This window comes from Mus caroli, unplaced genomic scaffold (genome assembly GCF_978045245.1).
Source record: "Mus caroli unplaced genomic scaffold, Mus_caroli_1 scaffold_6, whole genome shotgun sequence".
Taxonomy (NCBI): domain Eukaryota; kingdom Metazoa; phylum Chordata; class Mammalia; order Rodentia; family Muridae; genus Mus; species Mus caroli.
Genome location: NW_028227261.1, coordinates 48,904,678 through 48,932,031, shown reverse-complemented (window position 1 = coordinate 48,932,031; position 27,354 = coordinate 48,904,678). Strand labels below are relative to the sequence as shown.

Genomic DNA, 27,354 nt, shown 5'->3' with positions numbered 1-27,354 from the left:
TTGCTTTATTATGTAAGTTCTGTGGCTGAGTCTGTCAGGTCTCCTCATCCTCTTCTCCAGGGGACAACTGGCTCCCCTCACCACTGTCATTGATGTAAACAGTGAGGGGAACGTCACAGGATGTTGTCACTCACCCCCGGGGACCCACCTCTAACTACACTGGTGGCCCACAATGCTAAAGTGGGGTACAGCGCTTCAATGGCTCCTCCCAGCATGAGGCTCTGTTGAGCGTCCAGAGCACCCTAGCGTGGAGATGGGGTTTTCCTAAGGGGCCCAGACTGCTATGTAACAAATGTTCCTCTCCCCGCATCATTCTGGGACAACAGTGAGTTAGGTACCCACGCTCTAGCTTCATACTGCAAGGGGTTCCAGGAAGTCACCCACGATCCCCTCTTCCATCCACCTGCTCTCTGGCTCTCAAATTCATGGATCAGCTGAATGGAATGCTTAGGACAATGGATCTCTTGTAACAAAAGATACCTGGTCCCCCTGCTGTCCCAGCAGACACTGTGACTTTTGACCCTCCCACCTTCCCCCCTCACCCAGGCATTTCCAAGACCCCTGCTTCCTTTCCCATCCCAAGATTTCTCTTCTGGCCTTGGGCTCTCTGGTTGCATCAGGCTGTTCTTCCCGAGTGGCTTTAAGGAGTAGGATCTGAATTGTAGTCCACAGTTGGACGGCACTTGCCCTTCGTAATAGGTGTAATCCGTTTCCTGTAAAAAGAGAGAAAGAAGAAAACAGGCACAATCCCTTGCAAGGAAGTGAGTTCCACACCCATGACCTCCAGACCTTTTACAACAAAGGGTCCTTTCTAAGGGAGAGTTCTCTATTTTATACCCATTTATCATAGCCAGAATGCCTTATAATAGCTCCGAGGGAAAACCACAAGAAGGCTAACGAGACTAGCCAGAATCGGTGAGGTCTAGCTTCAGCAAGAGACCCTGCCTCAAATGAATAAGGCAGAAAGTGATTGAGAGAGACACCGTGCGTACACTTGAGACTTCTACACACATATAAACACATGTGCCGGGCATCCACACAGGTGTGCTCTCACACATACACACACTCACGACTACACTTTATACACATGAAAAACAAACACATAGAAAAAAGAAAAATAAAACAACAGAGCAAACTGGCATCAGAGCAAGCTGGCATGCTCTCAGTTACTGCCTGTTCTCTCGAACTGAGGCAGGGTCTCCGTGAAGTCAGAGCTATGGTTGTTTCATGCCTTTGCCCGTATCCTTCAACCACTGTATGTCCATTTTACCAAATGACTTAAATATCTTATTCTGAGTTAGTTACCAGGAAAAAGTGGAAACCTGGCTATCTAGAGAGCTCTACACAGCTCAGCTTTACTAAAGACTGAGATATGAACAAAGGCAGCCCATGCACTCACTGATAACATTTCGGCATCAAAGGAACAAGCTACCTCTGCAAAATGGGTGGCCTCAGGAACACTGGGAACGGATGTGTCTGTGCATGGTTGATTCCGTTTGGGAATGGCGGACATGTTTGTCACCAGCATGGGCAGTGCATTGATGCACTGATGCAGGCAGTATGAAGAAACTTTCTTGCTTGTAGTTTCATGACTGTATGCAACTGTCAAACTCAGAAGCTGGGAGCTGGGGAGACGGCTCAGTGTGCAAACATGATAACTTGGGTTTGCTCTCTAGGGCCCACGTAAAAAGGTAGGCACATAGCATGTGCTGTACTCCCAGCACTGGGGAGGAGGAGCCAAGCAGATCTGGGCTTGCCTAGCCTAGTGGGTGAGCTCTAGACCAACGGCAGATCCTGTCACCCAAATAAGATGGACAGCATTCCTGAGACATGACACCTCAGCTTGTCCTCTAGCTTTCACAGACATAAATACATGGAAATGTTTAGGGCCTAGAAGATGGCTTGGAGGTTGAAAGCATGAGGTGACTCTGGAGGATGCAAGTTTAGTTTCTAGCACCCACATTGAGCAGCAAATACCTTTAACTCCAGCTCCATGGATCAAACGCCCTCTTCTGGCCTCTGTGGGCACTGCAGTTACACACACAAACACTCACAATTGAACATTAAAAATAAATAAGTTTAAACCTCATAAATTGCATGCCTGAGAAAGAATAACTTTTTTGTTTTTGTTTTTTTTTTTGGTTTTTCAAGTCAGGGTTTCTCTGTATAGCCCTGGCTGTCCTGGAACTCACTTTGTAGACCAGTGCTAGGATTAAAGGCGTGCACCACCGCTGCCTGGCAAGAGTGACTTTTTTTTTTTTTTTTGGTTTTTCGAGACAGGGTTTCTCTGTGTAGCCCTGGCTGTCCTGGCACCCAATTTGTAGACCAGGCTGGCCTATAACTCAGAAATCCACCTGCCTCTGCCTCCTGAGTGCTGGGATTAAAGGCATGCGCCACCACGCCTGGCTTTAAAAGTGACTTTTATGTAGGTAGATTATACTATTCTAAATCTTACTTTTAAGCCTGGGTGTGGTGACACAGACCTTTATTCCTAGCATTCAGAAAGCAGAGGCAGGTGGATCTCTATGAGTTACAGGCCAACCTGCTCTACATAATGAGTTCCAGGTTAGTCAAGGCTACCTGGTGAGACCTTGTTTTGAAAAAATTAAAAAGTAAATAAAAAATAGAAGTAGGTCTGGAGAGATGGCTCAGTGGTTAGGAGCACTAACCAGAGGTCCTGAGTTCAATTCCCAGCAACCACATGGTAACTCACAACTATCTGTAATGGGATCTGATGCCCTCTTCTGGTGTGTCTGAAGATAGCTACAGTGTACTCATACATACATACATACATACATACATACAATGTTTTAAAAAATAGAAATAAATAAATATTTTTATGAAAACCTATGGCTTACAAACAGAACCAAGTCCAAGAGCTCAGCTCAATGTCCAAGGCCTTTAGTGACTGGCTGACCCACCCTGCCCTGTTCTTGCTAACACTCACACACTCTGTACACCATTCCCAGTGATACTCTCCATGTTCATATTAGCTGAAGGTCAGGGAGGGGTTTCCTAGAGCCCCTCTTTCTGACCCCAACATCCCAATCTTTCAGCAAAAAGTATATTCCAAAGCCCAGGAAGTATAGGGAAGTGAGTAGAGGGGGTGGGGTGGGGGTGAGGTGGAAGTGGGCGGGGTGAAAACAAGAAGATGCTGGGTCCTTTCTCAGCCTTCCCGAGTCCAAAGAATTGTCCATCATCAATCCTAGTCTCTCTTTCGGGAACTCTGGGAAGAGCGGGGGTGGGGAGGGGAGAGGATGGGAACAGATACTGTCCAGAGAGAAAGAGGTTCTAAGTGCTAGCCACCTCCTCCAGATCTCATGCTTTCTTGCAGTTGTGGGGAGTAGGGTATGTCCCCCAAGAGCTAGACGTTCTGATCTGCTGTCTTCTCTGCTACACCGTCCCAGGAGCCAGGTCAGTGCCTGCACAGAGTAGGTGGTGCTCAGTGAATTCCTGAGGAAGGCAGGCATCAACTCCACACACTAACAGTGACTCTGGGAATTCATGCGCCCTTAAAACTTCAATAGTCTCAGCTGAGAAACACTGAAATTAATGCCTAGTAATCTCACAGAGAATATACTGTGGTGGTTAATTTATCAATTTGGCGTGTCTTATAACCAGGTAGAAAGTGCACTTCTGGGCATGCCTGTGAGGGTGTCCCAAGGGATGTTTACCCCATCTTCTGACACATCCTGATGTGAGCAGTAGCATCTCATTAGCTGGGATGCAGGACTGAACACAACAGAGACAGAAAACTGAGCACTAATGTCTTAGGGTTTCGCTGCTGTGACACCATGACCCGGGCAACTCTTACAAAGGAAAACATTTCATTGGGGCTGGCTTACAGATTCAGAGATTCAGTCCATTATCATCGTGGCGGGAACCATGACAGCGTGCAAGCAGACACGGTGCTGGAGGAGTCAGGAGCTCTAGATCTTGATTCACAAGCAGCAGCAGGAGACTGCATTCCACACTGGGCATAGCTTGAGCATAGAAGACCTCAAAGCCCACCTCCACAGTGCCACACTTTCTCCAACAAGGACGCACCCATTCCAACAATGTCACACCTACTCTAACAAGGCCACACCTTCTAACAGTGCCACTCCTATGGGCCAAGCATTCAAACACACGAATCTATGGAGTCCTAGTCAAACCATTACAACTAGCATTTCTCTCTCTGCATCCTGATTGGGGACACAAAGTGACCAGGGGCTTCACACTCCTGCTGCCACAGAAGAGTCGTTTCTATTGCCATCTTCTTTACCTTGATGGACTGACTATGCCCACCAACTCAGAGCCACAATTAATCCTTTCTCCTCAAGTTAGTTTCATCAGGAATTTTCTTACAGCAATGAGGAAAGTAACCATATAGAAACATACAAAGTTTAAAACTCTGTGTATACTGTAAACAAACTTCAAGAATATAAGAATTTACTGTTACTTTAAGAACTGAACATTTATGGTCCCAATTTGAGGTTTTTAGGCAAAGAATTTGCATTTTTAACTAAAATGCTGAAAGGACAGTGCATGCAGAAGTGTTTTGGCAGAAGTGTATTAATGCCTGTCATTTCCTTTGAGATTTATCAAAAATAAAAGATGATTAAGAGGAGCAGAAGAGAAGGCTCAGCGGTTAGAAACATATGCCATTCTTGCAGAGGACTTGAGTTTAGACCCAGCACTCACACCCAGTGGCTCATAACTGCTTTTAACTCTGACTCCAGGAGATCTGCCACCCTCTTCTGGCCTCTCTGGGCACTGCAGCCATGCATAAATACTCACATAACAAATACACAAACACACATGATTTAAATCTTTTATAAAGATGTCTAATGGAGTAGCAGGTGGAAGATACCACTAAGCATTAAAACATAATTAGTAATGTGATAATTATGTATATAACAATTTTGTATATAAAAGAGAGTACAGACACATGAATGCCATGTTGTATGTCAAAGAACAACTTTCTGAAGGTGGTTGTCTAATTCCACCATGTGAGCTCTAGGGATTGAACTCACGTCATCGGGATTGGCAACAAATGTTTTTATCCCATGAGCCATCTGGCTAGGCCATAGTAACAAAGTCTAAATGATGCACGAGTGTAGAGCCGTGTGGTATAAAATCCTGTCGCCTTTTCTACATGTTTCTTTTTTCTCATACCAAAACATTATACAAAAAATAAAAAGTGTAAATTTCTGCCAAGCTTCTCAACTGTTCCTTTCATGACGTCACTAAGTCGCTGGCCCCATTTCATTAATGAACACGTAGGCTCATCATTTGACAAGGTTCCAGGAGTTCCTCCTCTACATATCAGAAAGACGCTGGAGCAGGGGAACAGAGACACTGTGTCTAGCTTCGCTGTGGGCATGTGAGGAAGCCCCAGTCCCACAGGGAAGCATGTGCCACCCTGCCATGTGCAAGAGACTGAGAATAAAGAGACACTGTCCTGAAAGTCAGGGAAGGTTTTGTAACTCAGCAGAGCTGTGGCTGATGACAGAGGAGTTTCCCAGATAAACACTAGAACAACCATGTACAGTCAGTGTCCCCAGGACGAGGCCAGCAAGGGAGCTGCCAGGCTGACACTGGTCCACATGGACAGAGAGTAGGCCGGCTGGAGTCTCTGCTTTATTTTTGTCTTTGAGTCAGTGTCTGACGATCCAGCCTTGGAGGGCCTGGGGCTTGGTATGTAGACCAGGTTGGTCTCAAATTTAGAGATGCACATTTCCAGAGCTGGGAGTGAAGGTGCATCTTTACAATCCCAGTTAGGGCTGGGTGTGACAACCCCTGCCTTTAATCCCAGCGCCCGAGGCAGAGGTGGGCATGTACGAGTTTGAGGTCAGCCGTGGTCTATACATTCCAAGCCAGTTAGGGCTAAATAGGAAGATTCTGTCTCAAAAACAGAAATGTTGCAGAGCATCTACCAGACAAAGCTACTCAGTCATGGGCTCAAGCCACGCCATTGACTACAGTGGGTGTTCAGTTTCCAAGTGCGTCTTTCTCAGGGTGAGCTTTTAAGCACAGAACCCACATGCTGTATTGACATACCTCAGTTAGCAGGGACACTTATCCAGAAGTGGAACTACAGAAACCGAAAAGCAAAATAAGAATATTTGGGGACTTTCTCAGAACTATGGACTTTGATGGTGGAGGACCTTATTCTCAGTTTGCAGGTGGCACTGCCTACGTGCTCGGTTCCAAGGCCTGAATGGTATTTCCATCATGGGGTCAGTTATTCTAAGGTCTGGGGGCCTGTAATAAAATAAAATAAAATAAAATAAAATAAAATATCCTAGCCAAAAGATCCAGAAAGGTAACCATTATGGATGTCTGTTGTCCAGTGAACACACATAGATCACCTACTGTATACACAGTAAAATAAAAAAGAGGGCTTTCCCATACAGGACTCACATCAGAGGTTACCTAGTTAGAAGCCAGAGACCCAAGAAAAAGCAGGTAAGATTTGGAACTGAGATTAAGAACAAGTGAGCAAACAGACACACTCCAGGAGGTTCTGCATCTCTGACCTAGGCTCTCCCTCACCTGGATTAGAGACAGACGGCATGCTGGGAAAGAGCGTGTCTCACCACCATGGCCCCATTCTGCCTTGGCCCAGGAAATGACATGAAGCACAGATCAGAGTCAGAGTCACATATCCTGTTCCTGCATTCTCTGCCCTCCTGTGAGACGTGGCAAATCCCTTCAAATGCCTCTTCGAACCCTGCTTACTCATTTTAGACTATGGAAAAATGGCAGACCAACCTCTTCTACACAACTCTGCTGTCTGTGGCTTTACACATTTCACAGCCACAAGCCCAGGGAACCATAGCCACCACCCTGGAAAATGGCAGACATCAACATAAAAGGATAGGAAGGATCCAGTGAGAATCCCTTCCCCATCCAGTCTATTCATTTTTATTGTTTATTCCAGCTATTTTTTAAATTAAAAATAAATTGTATATTGTTGTTGCTGTTGCTGCTGCTGAGGCCTGCTCCCTCCCCCAGCACAGCTGTAGCCATTTTGTTCCATGCCTTCAGCTATTTCATATTGTTGCTGTAATATGCCTGCCAGTTATTGACACAGAAAAATACCTTGACTCAGAGCAGGGCCATGCTGACCACATAACTCCTGTTATGTTCAGTATGTTCTATATGAGGTTTGTTAATCTTAAGAAATTCCACAAAGCTTCAGGTAGGACCCATCAAATCAAAGGTCAATATGAACTGTTCTGTCTAAAATATCTTGAGTCAGAGCTGATCACTGAGCTCGCTTCCTGCATCTGCGTGTGAGCTCATCGTGGTCATTGTGGCTTTCTCCTTTATAAGCCTGTCCTAAGAACAGACTGGTACCGCAATTAGGTCCTCCATTCCTTTTTGTGGTCCTGATCTGATCAGTATTAGGTTGTACATTCAATAAACTATTCTTGCTTAGCTGAGATCAGTGTTCATATGGTTTGCATGGTGATTCCCGAGCCCCAACGTGTGTGTGTGCGTATCTGTACATGGCTGTAACTGCATGTTGAAGCCAGAAGAGAGTGTCAGATCCCTGGAGCTGGGGCTAAAAAAGATTGTGAGCCACTCTACATGGATGCTGGGAACTGAACCCCAGTCCTCTGCAAGAGCAGCAAATGTTCCTAACTACTAAGCCATCTCTTCAACCTGCTTTAAAAAAAAATTCATTTTGTTTTAAAATTAAGTATCGATGTGTGTTTGCATGGGAGTATGTGCACATGTGAGTGTCCAGAAGAGGGCCCCAGATCCCCAGAACTCAAGTTACAGGAAGTTGGTTGAAAGCCACCCGACACAAGTGCTGGGATCCAGACTTGGATGCACTGCAGTCACTCCTGCTCTTAGCTGCAGAGCCAGCCCTCAGCCCTCCAGCTGTGGGCTTCCTGAGCTGGGTGCCTTGCTGCATGTCACAGACTGTACCTACAGTCTTCAGTGTAATTCTTTTCTAAGAGTTTAAAATTTCAAACTCAGTTATTCTCTTAGACTTAATAGCTTAAGAGATATTTGCTTCCTTGCTTGCTTGCTTTGCTTGCTTGTTTTTAAACAAGGTCTAACTAATTATGTAGCCCATGGCTGACCTGAAACTTGCTATGTAATCCAGGCTGGCTGGAATGTACAGAGATCTACCTGTCTCTTATGGGATTAGACATATGTGTCACCACACCCAGCCAGAAGAGGCCTTTTTGAGAGCAGAAGTCAAGGGATCGAAGCGGGCAGGGGAGGTCAATGGCGTAGGTATTACCAGGTATGTGTGAGCTCCCATACCTAAGACCATTGTTTGTGCATTAACTGAAAATTTAATTAAAAAAAATTGTGCTTCCTAATTTCCAGGCTCCCGGTTTGGGGAAATTATTCTTTCGGTGTTAACTTCTTGCTTTATTATATTATGTTTAGAAAAATGGACATAAATTTTCTATGATGACATTTTAGCTTAGACCGTCTATTGAGAGTTTCCTAGACAATCAGTTTTTATTTCTCTCTTTTTAAAATTATTTATTTATTTATTTTACATACATGAGTACACTGTAGCTGTCTTCAGTTACAACAGAAGAGGGCATCAGATCCCATTATAGATGGTTGTGAGCCACCATGTGGTTGCTGGGAATTGAACTCAGGACTCCTGGAAGAGCAGTCAGTGCTCTTAACTGCTGAGTCATCTAGTCCCCTTATAAATGTTTCTCAAGTGTCTGAAATGGCAGGGTAAATTTTATCTATCCGAAGCCTCCAAATAATTACTACACGCCCTCATCTGACATATTTTCAGACAGATATACTGAAAATTCCTGTTATTATGTGGGACTTCACCACATATTTTGGGTATGGGAAAGATCATGGTTATTGTGATTTCTTCATGGATTTTGTTTGTCAGAGTGAAGTATTCATCTTGTAGTGGAGTATGGTGCCACACTCAAGTAATCTCAGGCCGTGGGAGCTTAGAGCAGGACTGGGAGTTCTAGGCCACCGTAGGCTACATAGGCCACCCTGGGCTTCATAGCAAGAACTTGTCAAACGAAATAAAAAGACCAGCCTTTGTTCTGTTTCACACTTTGTCTTCAGTTCCTCTTTGCTTGATGTTGGGATAGCTTCCTGTGCATCACATAAAGCCTGTTTTGTATTACTCAGATGCTGACGACGTCTGGACCAGCAGAGAGCTGAGGACTGTCTGGACTTTGGTGTTGCTATTTTTGTCATGCATCGTCAGTCTCAGTGTTTTGTAAAAATAACAACACCAAAGTCCAGACAGTCCTCAGCTCTCTGCTGGTACAGACACCAACATTTGGATAATATAAAACCAAGCTTTACCCAGTGAGCAGGAAGCTTACCCGGCAGCTTGGCGTCTGGATTGTTAGTCTGTCTTTTCTTGCTAGTTACATGAATCTTGTATATTGCAGCCAGAAATATTTTTATGTCCCTCCCATTCTTGAGCTCTTTGTCCTAATTCACTCTTCATCTGACTAGAGAACACCCCCACAGGAGTTTCAGAAGGGATGTGTTTGGGATACATCCTCGTGCGGATCTCGTTTGCCTTGTGTGAAAACAAATGATATTTTGACTAAAAAAAAAAAAAAAAAAAGACTTTACAATCCAATTTTTTTCTTGAGAATTGTATAAATCGTGTATTCTACCATGTATATTTCAGAAGAGTAAACCTAAAATATGCCTGACTGTTTGGATTTGATTGAAGATTAGCTGTCTCGAGCCAGTGAGATGGCTCAGAGGGTAAAGACACTGGTTTCTGTTTTGTTTTGTTGTTTGGTTTTTTGGGTTTTTTTGAGACAGGGTTTCTTTGTGTAGCACTGGCTGTCCCGGAACTCCCTCTGTAGACCAGGCTTTCCTGGAACTCCCTCTGTAGACCAGGCTTTCCTGGAACTCACTCTGTAGCCCAGGCTGTCCCGGAATTCACTCTGTAGACCAGGCTAGCCTCATAAAGACACTGTTAAGCCCAAGGATCTGAGTTCCATCCTGAGACCCATGTGGTCGAAGAGATCCAACTGCTGTTAATTGTAACTAACTACTGACTATTGTCGTTGACAATATATGTACAGTGGCACTTGTACACACGGATGTCCATGCATGCATGCATGCATGCATACACACAATTAATTAATTAATTAATTAAAAATTTAAAGGAAAAAAGTTAAAAGGGCAACAATAAAGGTAAATGCAAAAGAATATATCTTGCCCTTTGCTGGGCAGTGGTGGTGCACACCTTTAAGCCCTGCACCCGGGAGGCAGGGACAAACCAATCTCTAGGAGTTTGAGACCAGTCTGGTCTACAGAATGAGTTCTAGGACAGCCAGGACTAAACAGAAAAACCTTGTCTCAAACAAACAAACAAACAAACAAACAAATAAAAACCTATCTTTTTAGATATATACTAAAGAGATTTTTATTTTACCTTTGAAACTCAGAAATTACACTCTACTTCACGTGAACTGACTGGGTAGGTGTGGTGATTTGAATGAGAATGGCCCCCATAGGCTCATATATTTGAATATTTGGTTCACAGGTGCTGGAGCTATTTGGGAAGGATTGTGAGGTGTGGCCTAGCTGGAGGAGGTGTGTCTCTTGGCCTGGGCTTTGAATTTTCAAAAGCCCACACCATCCTCAGTTGGCTCTCTGGCTCTTGCTTCTCATGTTTGTGGCTCAACTTCTGCTCCAGAGCCTTGCCTACCTACCTGCTGCCATATTCCCCATCCTACAGGTCATGGACTGTAACCCCTGGAACTGTGAGCCCCCAAACTAGATTCTTTCTTTTATAATCTGCTGGTCTTGGTGCTTTGTCATGGCAGCAGAAAAGTAACTTAAGACAATGCATTCGCCTCTTGCTCTCCTGTAAATGCACTGAAGTAAAAGTAAAGAAATAAGAGTCTTAAAGCTGATGCTGGCCAGAGCTGAAGTTTGCTTTTTCTGGCCTTAGTCTTTCTCTAAAGTTTCCCTTCCGGCATGTGGCTGACCTGCGTGCCAGCTTAACTCAAACGGCATGGCGGTTTCTCCTCCATTGAAACTCCTAACTATGAGTCTATAATAAATGTTTCTCTAAAAAGAAAACAAAACTCTTACAGCATAGACTCATGCGAACAAATGGAAGAATACATGTGCAAAAAAAAAAAAAAAAGTCCTTTGTTAAGTAGAAAAGTAGGTGGGAGACCGGCAACATAGCAGATTCAAGAGTCTACGCCCCACGTTGGTAGAGCGGTAGAGCATGAAGCTACGGAATCTCCTGTTGGGAAAGACTAAGGAGCTGGCAGCATCCGGTGCCACTGAAAACAGGACTGAAGTTAAAAATGCAAGGAGGGGCTGGAGAGATGGCTCAGCGGTTAAGAGCACTGACTGCTCTTCCAGAGGTCCTGAGTTCAATTCCCACAACCACATGGTGGCTCACAAAAATCTGTAATGGGATTTGATGCCTTCTTCTGGTATGTCTGAAGACAGATACAGTGTGCTCATACATAAAATAAATAATTTTTTTTTAAAAAGAAGGAAATGCAAACAGGAGCATAGATAGAAAGTCTGAGGTGTCACCTTCCCTCCCCACTCCCAGCAGCCGGAGCAAGCGGTGCCTTGGAGCGGGCTTCTACGTATGTTTTTATATAGTTACTTTTCTTGGTGCTGTAAGAAAGTACCAGTCAAGAGCCACAGGAGGAAGGGAGAATTTATGGTGACCCAGAGTGTGTGGGTCTAGTCTATCATGGGGAGAAGACGGTCTTGAGAAGAGCTCTTCCGTGGCAGCAAGAGTGTGAGGCACCTGGTCACACTGTGTCCCCACTTACGACACAGAAAGATGAACACTGGCTCTCAGCTAGCTGAAGATTGGAGATTTATTCTTGGAAACCGGGGTTCTCTGCTCACAGTGACACCAGCTGAGTACTCTATCTCAATATCTAGGTATCTATCTATTCATCCCTTCATCCCTTCATTCAGTGACAAGGTCTTGAAGTACAATTAGGTTGCAATTAGCTCATTATGTAGCCCATGATGATCTTGAACTCGTGGTCCTCCTGCCTCAGCCTCCTCACTGTTGGGATTATAGGTATGTACAACCATGTACAACCATGCACAGTCTGTGTACGCCATATTGGTTTTGTTGTTCTTATTGTATGGGTATGAGAGTTTTGTCTAAGTGTATGTGTACTACGTGTGTGCCTGGTCCCACGAAGTCCAGAAGAGAGTGTTGGATCCCACACCCATGGGAACCAAACTAGATCCTCTGCAAGAGCAGCAAGTACCCCTAACGGTGAGCCATCTGCAGCCAGTGAGCACCATGGTGTAAAATTTGAATTAAATGTTAACTGAATCGTTGACTACTATTCTAGCCTCTTCCCCTTATTCTTTCTACATGGAAGAGCTTGGGCAGCCAGGCTTGGATGTCCCAAAAAGCTTTCTCAGGCCTCAGTCAAGGGCAAAGCTCTAGCAACAGTGGCACTAGAAGACACCCCAACAAGAACACTAATACTTGCTCTTCTGGGACACCGTCAGTTATCATGGAGTACAAAGGGGCCTCCCGAGGGGTCTTTAGAGGGACAGACATGTCAAGGTTAAGCAGACACTGTGGGAAATCACCCTCAGAGAACAGAGACCAACCAACAGAGAACAAAAGAGATTAGTCAAAAAGAGAGACCGTACAGAACAAATGCATCGTCCCGCTGTCTGGGATGAGAAAGCACTGCTTCCGAGACATAAGAGCATGCTACTGCTAACAGAAACATCCAGAAAGCAGAAACGTGGAAGTTAGTGTAGGAAGGCAAAAATGACATTTGCAGTAGGTAAGGAGCCGTTTCCACCCACCCGAAAACAGAAGAAGCCGGGACAGAGGCAGACTTCGATATATACCACGTGATGGAAGTGTATATCGGGGATCTAGAATCTCTCACACCTCCTGGCCTCCCTCCTGTTGGGGCACAGCCCTCCTGTCCCAGGAGCCCAGGTGGAGCCAGGGCTCCCCAGTGAGGAACTTCTCAGATGATCTGACCCTCACAGGGACCCTTTAAGTAGCATTCACAAGCACTAATTGAGCTTTGTCCCTGTAGGGTACAAATTATTTTCCTTTTACAGACTGGAAAACTGAGGATTGGAAGAAAAGCTGGGGAATCCTGATTAGAGACGGCCCAGAAAAAAGGAACTCTTAAGTTGTGTTCTATCTCAAGAACCCCTGTCCTGCTCTTTTCATAGGGTTTGTTTGTTTTGCTTTGCTTTGTTTTGTTGCTATAAAAATAACCTATAACCCAGGACCTGGGAGACAGATGCAGAAGGAGACTAACTCAGCTTTGTGAAACCTTATCTCAAAACAACAAAAACAAGTAAAAAGCACACACAAAGAACTTTTGATAAAAATCAAACAATTCTGAAACGAAGTATGGGGCTAGAGAGATGGCTCAGGGGTTAAAAGGACTGACTGATCTTCCAGAGGTCCTGAGTTCAATTCCCAGCAACCGCATGGTGGCTCACGACCATCTGTAATGGGATCCGATGCCCTCTTCTGGTGTGTCTGAAGACAGCGACAGTGTGCTCATATACAGAAACAAAGTATGTGGTGAAAGAACCCATAGCCTTTCTCCCTAGACATAACTATGGTCAGAATTTTAATGCTCTAACCAGTGAGATGGTTCTGCGGGGCAAGGTATTTGCTTCATACAAATGCACACACAAACCCACATCCATACCTGCATGTACACACACACACACAGCCCTTTGAGCATCCACGCCTGACCCTTCCTAGGCTCCTAAATCTTCCCAAGGGCCTGCCATGGGAGCACAGTCACAGACCTAGAAGAGAAAGGACTGGCTTCTAGTCTTTGCTCTGCTTCTTGCCAGCCGTATGACTCCTGGCAGCCTATCTCCTTGTTTCCCTCTCTGGTCTCGGTTCAATACGTGTAAAATAAGGCTGAGCGCCTTGGCCAGAAAGGGGAGAAGTGCTTTTCTACACTAAACGTGTTAGTGTTCCTTAATGACAGGTGAAGGATGGAGAGGTGGTTCCGCTGGGAAGAGCACTTGGTGCTCTTACAGAGAACCTGGGTTCAGTTCCTGGGGTCTGTGGCAGAGCCTGGATTCCCTCCTGGCCCAGATTTCTCTTTTTGCCTTCGCAGCTCTGCTGACCCTCCCTGAACCCACATGGTGGCTCACAACTGACCTCAACGCTAGTTCCAAGCAATCTGATGCCCTCTTCTGACTTCCGCAGGCACTAGGTACACACTCGGAATGCATACATACATTCTTACACATAAAATAAATGGTTTTTTTAATTTTAAAAATAAGCTGGGCAGTAGTGGCTTTCATTCTAGCACTTGGGAGGCAGGGGCAGGTGGATGGATATCTGAGTTCAAGGCCAGCCTGGACTCCAGAGAGTTCTAGGGCATCTAGAGCTACACAGAGAAACCCTGGCTTGAAAACCCGAATACATAAATAAAAGAAAAAGCACAAGTGATTATGTACACTCATCTCTGCTCCCACCTGAGATCCACCAGATGATGTTTACGGGAGTCCTTAAAGGATAGGCAAACAATATAGAGAGAGGAGGCGCGGGGGGTTAATGTGTCTGAGAAAACAGACAGTGCAGTGGGGTTAGGAGGGGAAGGGGTCAGCAGAGCTGCGAAGGCAAAAAGAGAAATCAGGGCCAGGAGGGAGTCCAGGCTCTGCCACAGACCCTAGGGAGGCCCAGGAACTGCTGGTTCCAGGATCTCAGGCTGCAGGCCCGAGACCAACACTGAAAACGGAGATGGAAATCTGTACCAGATCCATCCACGCTGGCTTCTCGTCTCCTTCTCCCTGAACTGGAGACAGCAGCTTAGCTTGTGGAAAGGTTTCAGGCAGGGGCTGAGCCAGCAGAGGGCAGAGGGACACCTGAGGGCCAGGGAGTAGGGTGCAGACTGAAGCTCAAAGGAAAGTAGCACGCCCCTCTTCACACAGCCAATCAGAGGCTGCCCCTCTTCACACAGCCAAACAGAGGTTGAACCAAGATCTAAACTGAGTATCTCGAGTCTGCCAAATGGCTAGCGTGGAAACCAAGCAAGCCTCTTCTCCAGGCCACCAAAGAGTCATCCTACCTCCACTCAACCCCCTCCAAGAGCTCCAGCTATACTCACTGCATGAGTCTGTCTCGGGTTAGGTCTTGCAGGTATCGCTTGGGCTCACTCATGTACAGAGAACGGTATCGCTGCCTTCGGTCTATGGACTCCATCAGCGTGGTGTTGAGATAGCGGCCTACGCCAACTGAGTTCTGTGGCAGGGAGAAAAAAAGACATCAGGATGTTTGATGAGCATGGTGTGAAGACTTGTCCTCAAGCTTTCTAATCCTCTTTGTGGGCCCCGGACACCACCACCACCCCAGCTGTTAGGAATCAAATTGCTTCACCCACTCCATCCAAAAAAATGTACTGAAGCGCTAACACCGTGCTTCCCACTGTGCTCTTACTGGAGAACTGTGATGGATATAATGGGATGAGATGAAGCCATTGGTAGAGCAGGTGAAACCCTGGTTTAATATGACTGATGTGCTTGCAAGAAAAGGTGCGGGGGGGGGGGTGGCCATACGCAGAGGCAGAGATCAGATTGCTACAGTCACAAGCTGGCAAAGCCAAGGGTCTCTGGCTACCACCAAAAGCTGTAAAGAGGCAAGAAAGGATTCTCTACCATCAGCTTCATAGGAAGTGTGGACTCCAGTCTTCTGGCATCCAGGGCTGTGAAAGTACAGCTCCGTTCACTAAGCCATCTGGTTTGTGGTCCTTTGTGGGATGCCCTGGCCACCCTGCCCATGTGTCTGCCATAAGAGAAGCTCAGAGACAAGACATAGCAGCTCCTCAAGATGACAAAGCAAAGTCATGACAGAGCACAGACAAGGAGGTTATAAGATCAGAGACTGGGTCAATGTCCAGTAGGCATGTCCAGGGGTCCTTCCTGCCCTGCCTCAGGAACTGGCCCTACCATGGTCCTTCCCTTTTGCATGGCCAGCTGAGCTGTGAGAGCTAGTGTTCATTGTCAACTTGACCCAGCCTAGAACCATCTAGAAAGAGAGTCTCACCAAAAGACTTTCTGGGTCAGGTTGGCTTCTGGGTGTGTCCATGGTGGGGTGATCTTAATTTTATTAATTGATGTGGATAATCTAACCTACCATTCTGGGTTTGGGTCCTGGATTTCATAAGAGCAGAGAGGGTAAGCTGCCCATGCATGCAGTGGGCTAACCATTTTGATCATTTTAAGTTTCTGCCATCTTGGCTTCCCTGAGATGGTGGACTGCAATCCAGAACCATGAGCTTAAATAAACTTTTTCCTCCAAGTTGTTTTGTGTCAGGAATTTTTTAATCACAGTGACAGAGATGAACCTCAGGCACTGGCCCTGTGGCGGCAGGATGGCCATTGGGCTCCAGTCTAAGCATTTTGCCTGTGATGTCTGAGAACTCACATGTTGGGGTGCAGGCTGGGGCAGGGAGCAGGATGATAATGCAAAGGCAGGTAAGTCACAAGGAAAGCGCGTCTCGGAGAGACTGCTACAGGTCAGAAGGGTTTGGTTTAAATCTGGTTTGGACAGGAAAAGTCTCCGTCCCCAGCTGATGGTTCAGTGTAGCTGTGGATTGAAACCTCTGAGAACCAGAATCAAAATAAATTGCTCCTCCTCTCAGTTGATCTCTCTCTCTCTCTCTCTCTCTCTCTCTCTCTCTCTCTCTGTTTTGTTTTCGAGACAGGGTTTCTCTGTGTAGCCCTGGCTGTCCTGGAACTCACTTTGTAGACTAGGCTGGCCTCGAACTCAGAAATCTGCCTGCCTCTGCCTCCCAAGTGCTGGGATTAAAGGCATGCACCACCACGCCCATCTTCAGTTGATTTTTCTCAAGGATTTTTTTTTTCACAATGGCAAAAAACAAAACAAAACAAAACAAAACAAAACAAAACAAAACAAAACCCCAAAACACTACAAACCCGTGTGATGGTCAAAGACCAGGAAAAAAAAATCTAAAAACAAAGCTCAAACCTTCCCTGGGCTGTTAGAGGCAAAAAAAACACCTGTGCCCACTCGGGTGGGGGTGGGGTGTGTGGTTTGAGGGGGTAGAGGAGGTGTAAGCTGATTGTGTGACTCGTGGAGTGGTTTGCTTAGGATTTGTGTATGGTTATAAGGTTGAGGCAGGTGGATCTCTATCTTGTAGACAAGGTCAGCCTGGTCTACAGAGTGAGTTCCAGGACAGCCAGGGCTACACAGAGAAATCCTATCTTGAAAAACAAACACGGGAGGCAGAGGCAGGCGGATTTCTGAGTTCGAGGCCAGCCTGGTCTACAAAGTGAGTTCCAGGACAGCCAGGGCTACACAGAGAAACCCTGTCTCGAAAAACAAACAAACAAACAAACAAAAAAGAAAAACAAACACAACAACAACAAGAAAGTGTTCACAAATTCTAGGACTAGCCTGTTCTGGTAGAACATTACCAAAGGTGTCATCACATACCTGGGGGTAATAAAAAAGAGCGGGGAACAGGGAAAGGGACAGAAGACTTGTTCATTCAGGCAGAAGAAAATGGGCTAACAGCTCTGCCCTGGAAGCCCCAAGACTTGAGAGAAGGGAGAAGCATTTCTCAGGGTAGATAAGAAGATGATGGCTGGAGAGATGGCTCAATGGTTAAGAACACTGAGTGCTTTTCCAGAGGTCCTAAGTTCAATTCCCAGCAACCACATGGTGGCTCACAACCATCTGTAATGGAATCCGATTCCCTCTTCTGGGTGTGTCTGAAGATAGCTGCAGTGTACTCACATACATTAAATAAATAAATCTGTAAAAAAAATCATTAAAAAAAAAGAGAAAGAAGATGAGAGAGCTGTACATTGGGGCCTCTTAGCATCTTGATTCTCAAAGTGTTTTATCTCTGTGATAATCAGTTTCAGTTGTCAACAGCCTAGAACCACACAGGAGGAGAATCTCATGGAGGAATGAACTGTCTAAATTGGGTCAGCATGTAGGCATGTCTGTGGGGTATATGGTTTTGTTTACATTAATTGATGTGGGTAGGCTCACCCACCCTAGGTGTCACCTTGCCATGTTTGAGTCATGGACTGTGTAAGTATAGAGAGGGAGGGAGCGGGACACAAGCACCCATGCACTAGTTAATTCATTGCTCTGCTCTTGACTGTGGCTGCAGGGTGACTCGCTCCTTCCGGTTCCTGCCTGGACTTCCCTGCAATGATGGACTGTCACACGGAATTATAAGCCAAAAAACCCTTCCCCCCAGGCAGACTGAATCAGAAGCCCCGGTATGGGGTCCATTGACCTCTGCATCAGGACCACAAAGAGTCGGGGCTGTCTGAAGAGGCAGGAGAATGTCCCCTGCCTACCACCAGGCTTCCCCAACCCAGACCCACTCACCCAGGTCCCCAAAATCATCTGGTAGGCCTTTAGGCCGGACCGTTTGGAGGCCAGGAGGAACGGTGGCCGGTTGACATGTTTCTGTTCCGTCTCATGAGGAAGCCAAGAACCAGGGCCAGCTATATCCTGGGAATAAAGAAGAAAGACTGAGGAAGCCCTAGCAATCTCAGCCCAGGGTAGATAACTGAAGACTGATGGCAGCTGACCTCACCTGTCCTGCGATACTGCATCTTTTGTCAAAGGATGAGGGAAGGGAAGTGTCCTCAAGTTCTACATGTCCCATACCACCCACTCCATGTACCCCGCAGCCAGACGCCTCTTTACAGGTTCCCAGGGGCCCTGGAAATGAGCAGAGTGCAGCCTGGGACTCAAGCATACTGACCCTGGAGCCAGAGAATTGAGCCTTATATAGAGTCTCCTGGCCCCTCCTGGGGGACCCAGTGAACCCTTTTTAACCTGTGCGGCCTAGTTTCCCTTTAAATGCAAGGGATGGCCCTCCCAAGCTCCCTTGGGAGAGGGATGGCAGTGGTTAGCGGGAGGTCAGACTGTCCACACCCTTTGCCTCCCCTACTTTATTTCTTCCTATGGCCTTTGAGGCAGGCCTTGCTGGGAGAGTGGGGTGGCAGGTGTGGTAGTGACAAAAACCAAAAGTCACTCAAAGAACTGGTCACTGTCCCCCAGAGAGGATTGCCTTGAGGCAGGCAGAACCTGGCCCCTCCCTGGGTAGATCAGGTAGGCAAACTTGAAGATATACAAGTACCCTATCGTACTCCCTCCTGCCCAGCTTTCTTGGCCCGTTCTCCAGATCTGTATGGCCAGAGGAGGGAACGCAGGTAAGAAAGCCTCACTGGCTGGGATTTCCTGGTGGCCTGGCTTAGCTATGGGTTCTACAAGGGTAATACTGATCATGGCTGCAATAACAGACCCAGCCCCCCCCCCTACACGACCGCTGCACCCCACCTCCCTCAACCTCCCTAGTCTACTGGAAAGCTGCCTTCCAGGAGAGAAAACAAGCTATGGGGTACACTGACCATATTTTTGGGGCACTGACTAAGGGTTGTCCAGAAAATTCTCTCTGTGGGGTGTTTCGGATTTCGGGGATATTTCGAGAAAACCCCTTGTTTCTTCTTGTGTTGTGAGTTCAGTTCGTCCAGAAAGCTCTTGTAATCTGTCAGTTCCTTGGGCTTCGTTTTCTGAGGAATGGGAAGAAAGAAAGAAATCCTATACCAGGGCTCGCAGGTTCATTGTACCAGGGCTCCCAGGTTCACTGTACCAGGGATCGCAGGTTCACTAGCCCTCACAGAAAACCAAGTGATGCTGATGGGACTCCTTGATTAACAGAGGCTCTGCTCTGACCTGGGACGTTGACAGTAGGGGGCGGGAAGCAGGTAAAGACCACTAAACACCTGAGTGTTAGCCCTAGGCCCTGCCTAGTGGGGGCAGAGTTCTGACTCCTGCAAGCTGTCTTCTATCCTCCACAAACACACCATGAAACAATCCCGCACACCCGAATAAGGGAACACGTGTACATTTCAAAAGATTTATAGTGAGGAGAGTCTGAATGTGGTGTCAGATGCAGAAACTCCATATTTGTCTCTCAACTTTTCTGTGAACCCAAAATTGCTCTTAAAAAAATAAATAGGGCTGGAGAGATGGCTCAGCGGTTAAGAGCACTCACTGCTCTTCTGAAGGTCATGAGTTCAATTTCCAGCAATCACGTGGTGGCTAACAACCGTGTATAATGAGGTCTGACACCCTCTTCTGGTGTGTCTGAAGATAGCTACAGTGTACTTACATATAATAAATAAATCTTTAAAAATAAATAAATAAATCTATAACAAAAAAGTTCAAGCAAAGAGGCTCAACCCTGGTTGTAGTACCAACATGGGGTCAGGGAGGCGGGTCCCAAGGCCTGCTGTACTGGGCAGTGGTCTTAGTGGCAGGTAGGAGACCCTAGGGTCAGTCATGTCACAGGACATAGGACAGTGACTACCAAGGAGCTCCCACTACAAGGGTCTCCTACTAAAGCTGCGGTTTTTATTCCATTGATTGCACTTTTCTTTCCCTGAGACTGGAAATTCCACACGGTCTCTTTCCCTGCATCTAATCTGTGAACTGGACTAATCCCACTCATCAGTGACCCCAAGTTGGGAACAAGACAAATAAGTCTGGACACACACTTGGCCCCACAGCCATAGGCATGAAGAGAGCAAAGCAGAGAAAGCCACCAAACCTGTAAGGGATTTTGATGGGGATGGGAAAGAAGTCTGGCAAGCTACATTTCTAGCCCAGTCTCCTCTTCCACCTTCCAGTTTGGGGCTCCTTTAACCCAGGCCATTAACCCAGCTGAGTCCATGAAGCCTGGGAAATGTTTACAGCCAGACACTGCGCCTGTGCCCTTGGGGTCCCCACAGGCCTGTTGGTGCATGCCGGGCCACCTATCTATCAGTACAGTTCATGTTATTGCTGAGAGAAGTAGCCGTGGGGTCAGATGTCCAAACTGTGGCTCTGACCCATCATATCTGTGTGGCCAGCCTCAGGTTCTTCACCTCACACAGGGAGCCATACCCCGCCCTGGCAGGAGCACAGAGTAGACCGGCAGCACTTGGTACACACGGCCACATTCCTGTGGATAATCAAAACTTAGCTCACCAAGGATTAGGCCTCACAGCACCCACTCAGGCACATACCTGCACAGCACCCACTCAGGCACATACCTGCACAGCACCCACTCAGGCACATACCTGCACAGCACCCACTCAGGCACATACCTGCACAGCACCCACTCAGGCACACACCTGCACAGCACCCACTAAGGCACATACCTGCACAGCACCCACTCAGGCACATACCTGCACAGCACCCACTCAGGCACATACCTGCACAGAGTAATGTCCGTAGTGCAAAGGACTGCTCCGTTCACCAGAGAAAATGTCATAGGGGCCACGATTACCAGTGGACTTTTTCACAAAGGTCTCAAGATCACTTTTGATGGTGTAGGTACCAGGTCCCAGGCCACTGCCCTAGAGACAAAAGTGGTGATGGTGCCTGTAGGGGAGTGGCCAAGGGGGGGCGTCAGCCTCTCTACCCCGAGGTCACCCCACAGGACCATGCAAGATGAGGCTGCTGAGGGGGTACCTGATGAAACAAGGGTGGTGGCTTGTTAGACACTCTACACATCAGGCCGTCGGAATGTGAGCGGTTCCAGGCCTTCTCCTCCAGCTGTGTGTACGGGTTCCCCTTCTCCCCATAATTTCCAGGGCCAGGATAATAATTCTGCAGGGCAGGAGACGGAAAATGCAAAGACTGTCAGTCCCAGTCTTTGTTCTGGTTCATCTGAGAAAGACATGTCTGGGGTTTCAGATCTCAAGAAGGGAAACAGGGTTTCTGGAGTGAGCACCTGTTACCCACCCCACCACACAGCATCCCCGGTGAGCCCCCTCCTCTGCTCACTCCTTTATCTCCAAGTCCAGCTATACCTCTGACTCAGCACCTCTGACTCAACACCTCTGACTCAGCACCTCTGACTCAGCACCTCTGACTCAGCACCTCTGACTCAGCACCTCTGACTCAGCACCTCGTATTCAGCCTGGTCTCCTCTCCCTGATCATACTTGCTTACAATGCGTTCTCCCAATGCCTTCCCTACCCTCCCTCTGGTTTGTCAATCACATCAACCACACTAAGATCCCCAGACACCATCTCCCCTGAGACCCACCTTCCTCCCCTGCTGTTCCGCAGCCTCCATAGATCTGCCCTTTACAACTACAAAGCTGATCAATTTCCTGGCTATGCTGTGAACAGCCTGGGAAGAATGAGCACCGGAATCCTAGGCTAGGAACCTGTCTCTGCTACTTCCTAGCTGGGCAAACTCGGGCCTCTGAGCTTCATAGTCCATGGGACTAACACAACGATGGTAATACTTTCCTTCAAGGAATAGTGATAGAGTTGAATGTCTGCAAAGCCCTCTGCCCAGGGCCCGGCAGATAGTAGGTCCCATTCCACAAGTCGGGGTGAGGTGACAGGAAGTCCTGAGATCAGAAGAACTGTGGCTAGGAGCCTAAACACAAAGGTGGTCTTTGAAGTACAGTGAACAGAGCTAACCTGTGGTGCCCGGAGGTGAGATCTGGCTGGATTTCTGAGGCTGGTATGCCCCTTTTAGCCACATGGGGGCACTGCTGTCCCATAGGTGATGCAATCCACCTCCTCTCTGGGCCCTGCAACCAGATCCTTGGGGAGCCAGACCTGGCAGAGGGGGTGGGGCCAGTGCTACAAAAATCGGGCCACTGTGAGGATCAGCTCTGTCTGTCCCCCAAAGAAGGAGACTGGGTCTTTCTTCCTTCCATAGCTCAAAAAGCCAGTGCATCGATGGCGTACTATGAATCCCCTGCAGATTTTGTTCCAGTGAGGCCTCCCCAGACTGCTCTCTGTAAATCACCCCCACAGCACTCTCCTTCTCTGTGCCATTTACCCTCAAAACTCCATAAGAACGATATGTATTTCCTTCTTCATTCTGTGGTGTGTGTCACTGCCAGACACCCCGCTCTCCCAAAGCCTAGTTCAGTACACAGCTTTCTGTTGCTGCTTAATCATTATTTCCTGGTTGGCTAGCTAAATGAATATGTTTGTTGGGTTTCTAATATACTCTAGGTTTCTCTAGGCTCAAGACTGAGACACAGGAGAGCAGAAGAGCCAACAAGAAAGCCAGGAAGGTCTGGGCAAGCCTAGGGAGAAGACGGGTACAGAGAAGGGTGCTTGTCAAACATCCAAACGGCAACAGTCTTCCCACAGAGGACGGAGGGTGGAAGAGACAAGATCACGTACCCCAATTAAACCTCGGAAACGTGTCTCCCCAGAGCTGAGCAGCCCCCGTTTGCTCTGTGGTTTCTTCTGTAGCTCAGTTATGAAGTCTTTGATGTTGTAGGAGCCAGGGCCACGCTTGTGCACCTGCCCCAAAAGAAAAGAATGCAGGATGGAAAAGGAACCTGGGGAGGTCCTGCCAGGAAAAGCCCAAAGGGTGATGGTGTTCTTCAAGATGAAGCTGTATCCACTAGGACTCTGGAGGGATAGCCATGTGGACAGGAAGCCTTGCTCCTAGAGGTCGGGAAGGGTATGCCCCGAAGTTCACCTGCTGCTCTCTTTCCTTCTTGATGGCCTGGTACTGGAAGTGGGGTAGCTGGGTCAGCCGAGTGGCTTCGTGGGCCCGGGACCATCCTGTGCCCAACTTCTGTTCCAGGAACTTCTTGCTGAAGCAGGTATCCTTGGAGTTATAGGTCCCAGGTCCTATATGGGACTAAGTTAAAGCAGGCTCTCAGCTGAGTCGGTCATAACCACCTACCCCACCCCTTTGCATGTGCAAGTCACCCCTGGCCTAGGAATTGAACTAGACAGTTCCCCAGTCTGCCGACCAGGAGGAGCTCAGCACTCAAGATCGAGTCCTGACCACCTCTGTGACTGGCCTTGTTCCACTTCAGGGAAATACAGAATAGAAACAGCTGTGGAAGAGGAAGCCTGCGGCCCTTAAACTCCTAGGGTTCTAGCATAGTCCTGAATTTATCAAACATCTGAAGCCAAGTATGAGCCATGCTTGGGTTGGAGCATGCGCGGGCGTAATGGGGGCGGAACACAGACCACGTGAGAGGAAGCAGGCTTACCAGTTCCACGGAATGATGTCTGGAATATGGGGCCTCTGTGAAGGTGCTGAATTTCTTCTGGTTGGGATAGACAGCGGAGACATCAAACCTAAGAGAGGTATAAGTGAGGGCCCATCTGGTCCTGACTGGGGCAGCCCTGGTGGACAGGCCGTTGGTTTCCCAGGACAGACGACTTTGGAGCTAACCAGCTAACCCATGAATGTCACTTTGGATCTGCTTCATCATTTTGAGAGTTCCTGAGATGCTCTGCCACCCACCCTAGGCTCTGCCTCTCTCTACAGCTTCATTCTTCTTCAAAATTCTTACCATTATCCTTCCCAGCTCAAGTAGATAGATAGATGTTATACTACAGGGTGGATACTTCATATCATCTTTCATATACGTTTAATTATCCAGACCACCTCACGACCACAGATCCTAGAACCGTGTGTGGCACATAGTAGGTCATGTATATGCAACTATATTACATAATAGAACATAAAAAGAAATATGAGTTGGGCATAATGGTGCACACCTTTAATCCCAGCACTTGGGTGGCAGAGACAGATGGATCTCTATGACTTTGAGGTCAGCCTGGTCTATAGAATGAGTTCCAAGACACCCAGGGTTATGTAGAAAGACTGTCTCAAAAAAAGAAAAAAAGAAAGAAAAGAAAAGAAAAAAGAGAGAAAAGAAAAAAGAAATAAGACACCTGGGTTGCAAACAAAACTTTTTAGCTAAATTTCATGGGATGGGCAGACCATGTGGCCTCTATGAATAATTTACATTGGGTGGTTTGAAAATAGTTTGCAAGAACTTACTACAAAAATGGAACAGAAAACAAACGAACTTAGAGGCTTTAATCCCAGCACAGAGAGGGCAATGGTAGGCAGATCTCTGTGAGTTCTGTCCAAGCAGGGCTACATAGGAAGAGAGGAGAGGGGGGAGGAGGAAGAAGAGGAGGAGGAGAAAGGAGGAGGAGGAGGAGGAGGAGGAGGAGGAGGTGAGTGGGGGAGGGGTGAGCCAGCCCTCTTCCCTTCCTTCCCGGGCTCCAGCCTTCTGGATTAGCCTTCCTCCCGGAGGCAGAGGCGCTGGTGGGGCCCACAGGAACTCCCTTGGATCCTGGGTGCCAGGCCAGGAAGCAGTTGGGCCCCACCTGTGGCTCTGCACCCCAAAGGGCGCCCCTTTGAACCACTTGGGGATGGTGGACATGATGTTGCGCGGGGGGGCGCCGTGGGTGCGAGGTCTCACTGAGCCTAGCCTCCAGCCTGCCCCCACCCCGGCACAACACCCCCTTGACACCGCGCGCTGCCACGGCAACCCGCAACCGGGGCGTTATGATTCAGCAAGTACAGACCTGCTTCGTGACACGCGGGATCTCTCCAGCGTGCTGGCTGCCCCCTGACGTTATCATTCACTTTACATTCCCAATGCTGCCTTGCCTGAGACCTTTCCTGGGCTCCTGCAGATCTTAGGATCCCCCTGGGGTTTAATGAGAGAGCTCTTGTCACTTGCTGAGAATCTGTTTATTTCTGCTTATACTGGGGAGAGCCCAGGCTCAGAAATTGCCTTCATGTTCACCTTGTGTTAAGGGAAACGGAGCGGAGAGCAGACTTGGGAATTCTGGTCCTTCTCTGCTGGATGGAACTCTGGCGGGGGAGGGGAGGGGTCGGGGAAGGGGTGGGGCAGGACGGGGAAGCCAAGGAAGATGGCACGTGGAGGACAAGTAGAGAGATAGGTGAAGGTACTTAGGGACATCAGAAGGGGTGCAGTGGCATCAGAACCTCAGATATCCACTCTGAGCAGACACTAAAGAACGTCTGCCCCCCAAATGTGGTCCCTGTCCTCTGACAACCACTTCCACAGCTTGGCCAGGCTAGCAGGTGGGGAATGGGGTGGGGCCCAGCCTGTGGACAGGCACTTCAGGGAAGAATCCCAAAGGAGGAATCACTTGCTAGATGAAGAAAGAGGGGAGGGTGTGCCCCCAACCTGGTGTGACCAGCTCTCCCTCCTCCTCCCTTCCCCTACAGATGGCATCCTCTGGTTGTGCTAATGTCTCCTTCGTTACCTCAGAGCCCTGCAAGGGCTTTCAGCAGAGATGGAACAGATGTCTGTCTACACCCCACTCCTGTGACAAGATAACTGGAGGTCGATGGAAGATACCTTCAGTCCTGCATCCAACCAGTGGCAAAGCACACCAGAGGCACAGCAGCCTCCTACAGCAGACCCACACCACAGTTGGTATTTAAATGGAAAGCTGGACTAATGGCTCCAGGCCTGGCAGTCACAGAGTCACAGCTGATAGAGCTACCTCAGTACACCACTGAGCTGGGGGTCAGAGACATCAGCTGTGGCATCCCCCCTTTTTTTAAGTTTTCTTTTTTTGGTTGTTTATTTATTGTTATACATAAGTACACTGTAGCTGTCTTCAGACACCAGAAGAGGGCGTCTGAATTTCATTACGGGTGGTTGTGAGCCACCATGTGGTTGCTGGGATTTGAACTCAGGACCTTTGGAAGAGCAGTCAGTGCTCTTATCCACTGAGCCATCTCACCAGCCCGTGGCGTCCCTTTCTAAGTCCCCTCATGCTTACCTGGGAAATGAAGCAACACTCCATCTCCCAGGTTCCTGGGAGGATTAAAAGGTCTACAGGAGGCAATTCCTGGCCCTGGGAAAGGGCCTCTCAGAGGCCCACAGAGAGAGACTGTCTTGTTCATTCCTGACACATTACCTGACATATAGCAAACACACAGCAAATGTTTGTTGGGTGATAAATAAATGAATAAATGTAGTACGATTTATCAGGAACCCATAAATTTGAAGCTTGGTCCTAGCTGGTGACGCCAGGTGACCCTGGACATGGTATGCTCATGAGGCCTCTATTCCCCCTCCTGGGACAGGGCATGTGACTAGAGTTTCCTTGGAGAGCTATACTAACATGTCATGGAGTCGTGGTTGTCCTTGCCCTAAGCAGGAGGCCCTTCTACCAGCCTGGACCTCCTTAGGCACTCCTGGGGAAGTGGCACAGACCCGCCTGTAGCTGCCCATGTCTTCTCTTCTACAGTGATCCCATTGGCTGCAGGACAGCTGAAGGAGTGGTGGAAGACACCAGCCAAAGTCCATGGGCCAGAGTCCTGGCTGCGAGAGAAGCCATAGCAGGCCATGGTGAGTCACCTCTGTATTGAGGCCACCTGCCATGAAGAGGTCATCTCCTCCCTGTCATAGACCTTTGCCTGGCCAACTAACTCATCCATTTCCATAGGTGCTACCACCACCCCTCCATCCACACTCTAATTATTGCAGGAAAGAAATTGAAGGCTCAGACAGAGTAAATGGTCCTGGTCACGTCTAGTAAAGCATGGGTCACACAACCCAT

The 27,354-nt window shown here is 47.8% G+C and overlaps 1 protein-coding gene across 2 annotated transcripts; it reads right to left on the bottom strand.

Annotated features, from left to right (window-relative positions):
• Positions 1–9: 9 nt before the first annotated feature.
• On the bottom strand, positions 10–25,232 carry Cimap2 (ciliary microtubule associated protein 2). Of its 2 annotated transcripts, XR_002377780.1 has the most exons (11): positions 25,135–25,232; positions 24,000–24,087; positions 23,474–23,638; positions 23,170–23,292; positions 21,485–21,622; positions 21,226–21,369; positions 19,378–19,539; positions 18,347–18,472; positions 15,087–15,220; positions 543–713; positions 10–83 (listed from the first exon to the last, which is right to left on the bottom strand). XR_002377780.1 is itself a non-coding variant. In XM_021160917.2 (10 exons), exons 1-10 carry the CDS (start codon positions 25,188–25,190, stop codon positions 641–643), a joined length of 1,209 nt encoding a protein of 402 aa, XP_021016576.1. In that variant the 5' UTR covers positions 25,191–25,232; the 3' UTR covers positions 457–640. The 2 variants fall into 2 exon arrangements, 1 of the variants encoding a protein (XP_021016576.1); XM_021160917.2 differs by lacking the exon at positions 10–83 and having other exon boundaries at positions 457–713.
• Between the last annotated feature and the right edge of the window lie 2,122 nt (positions 25,233–27,354).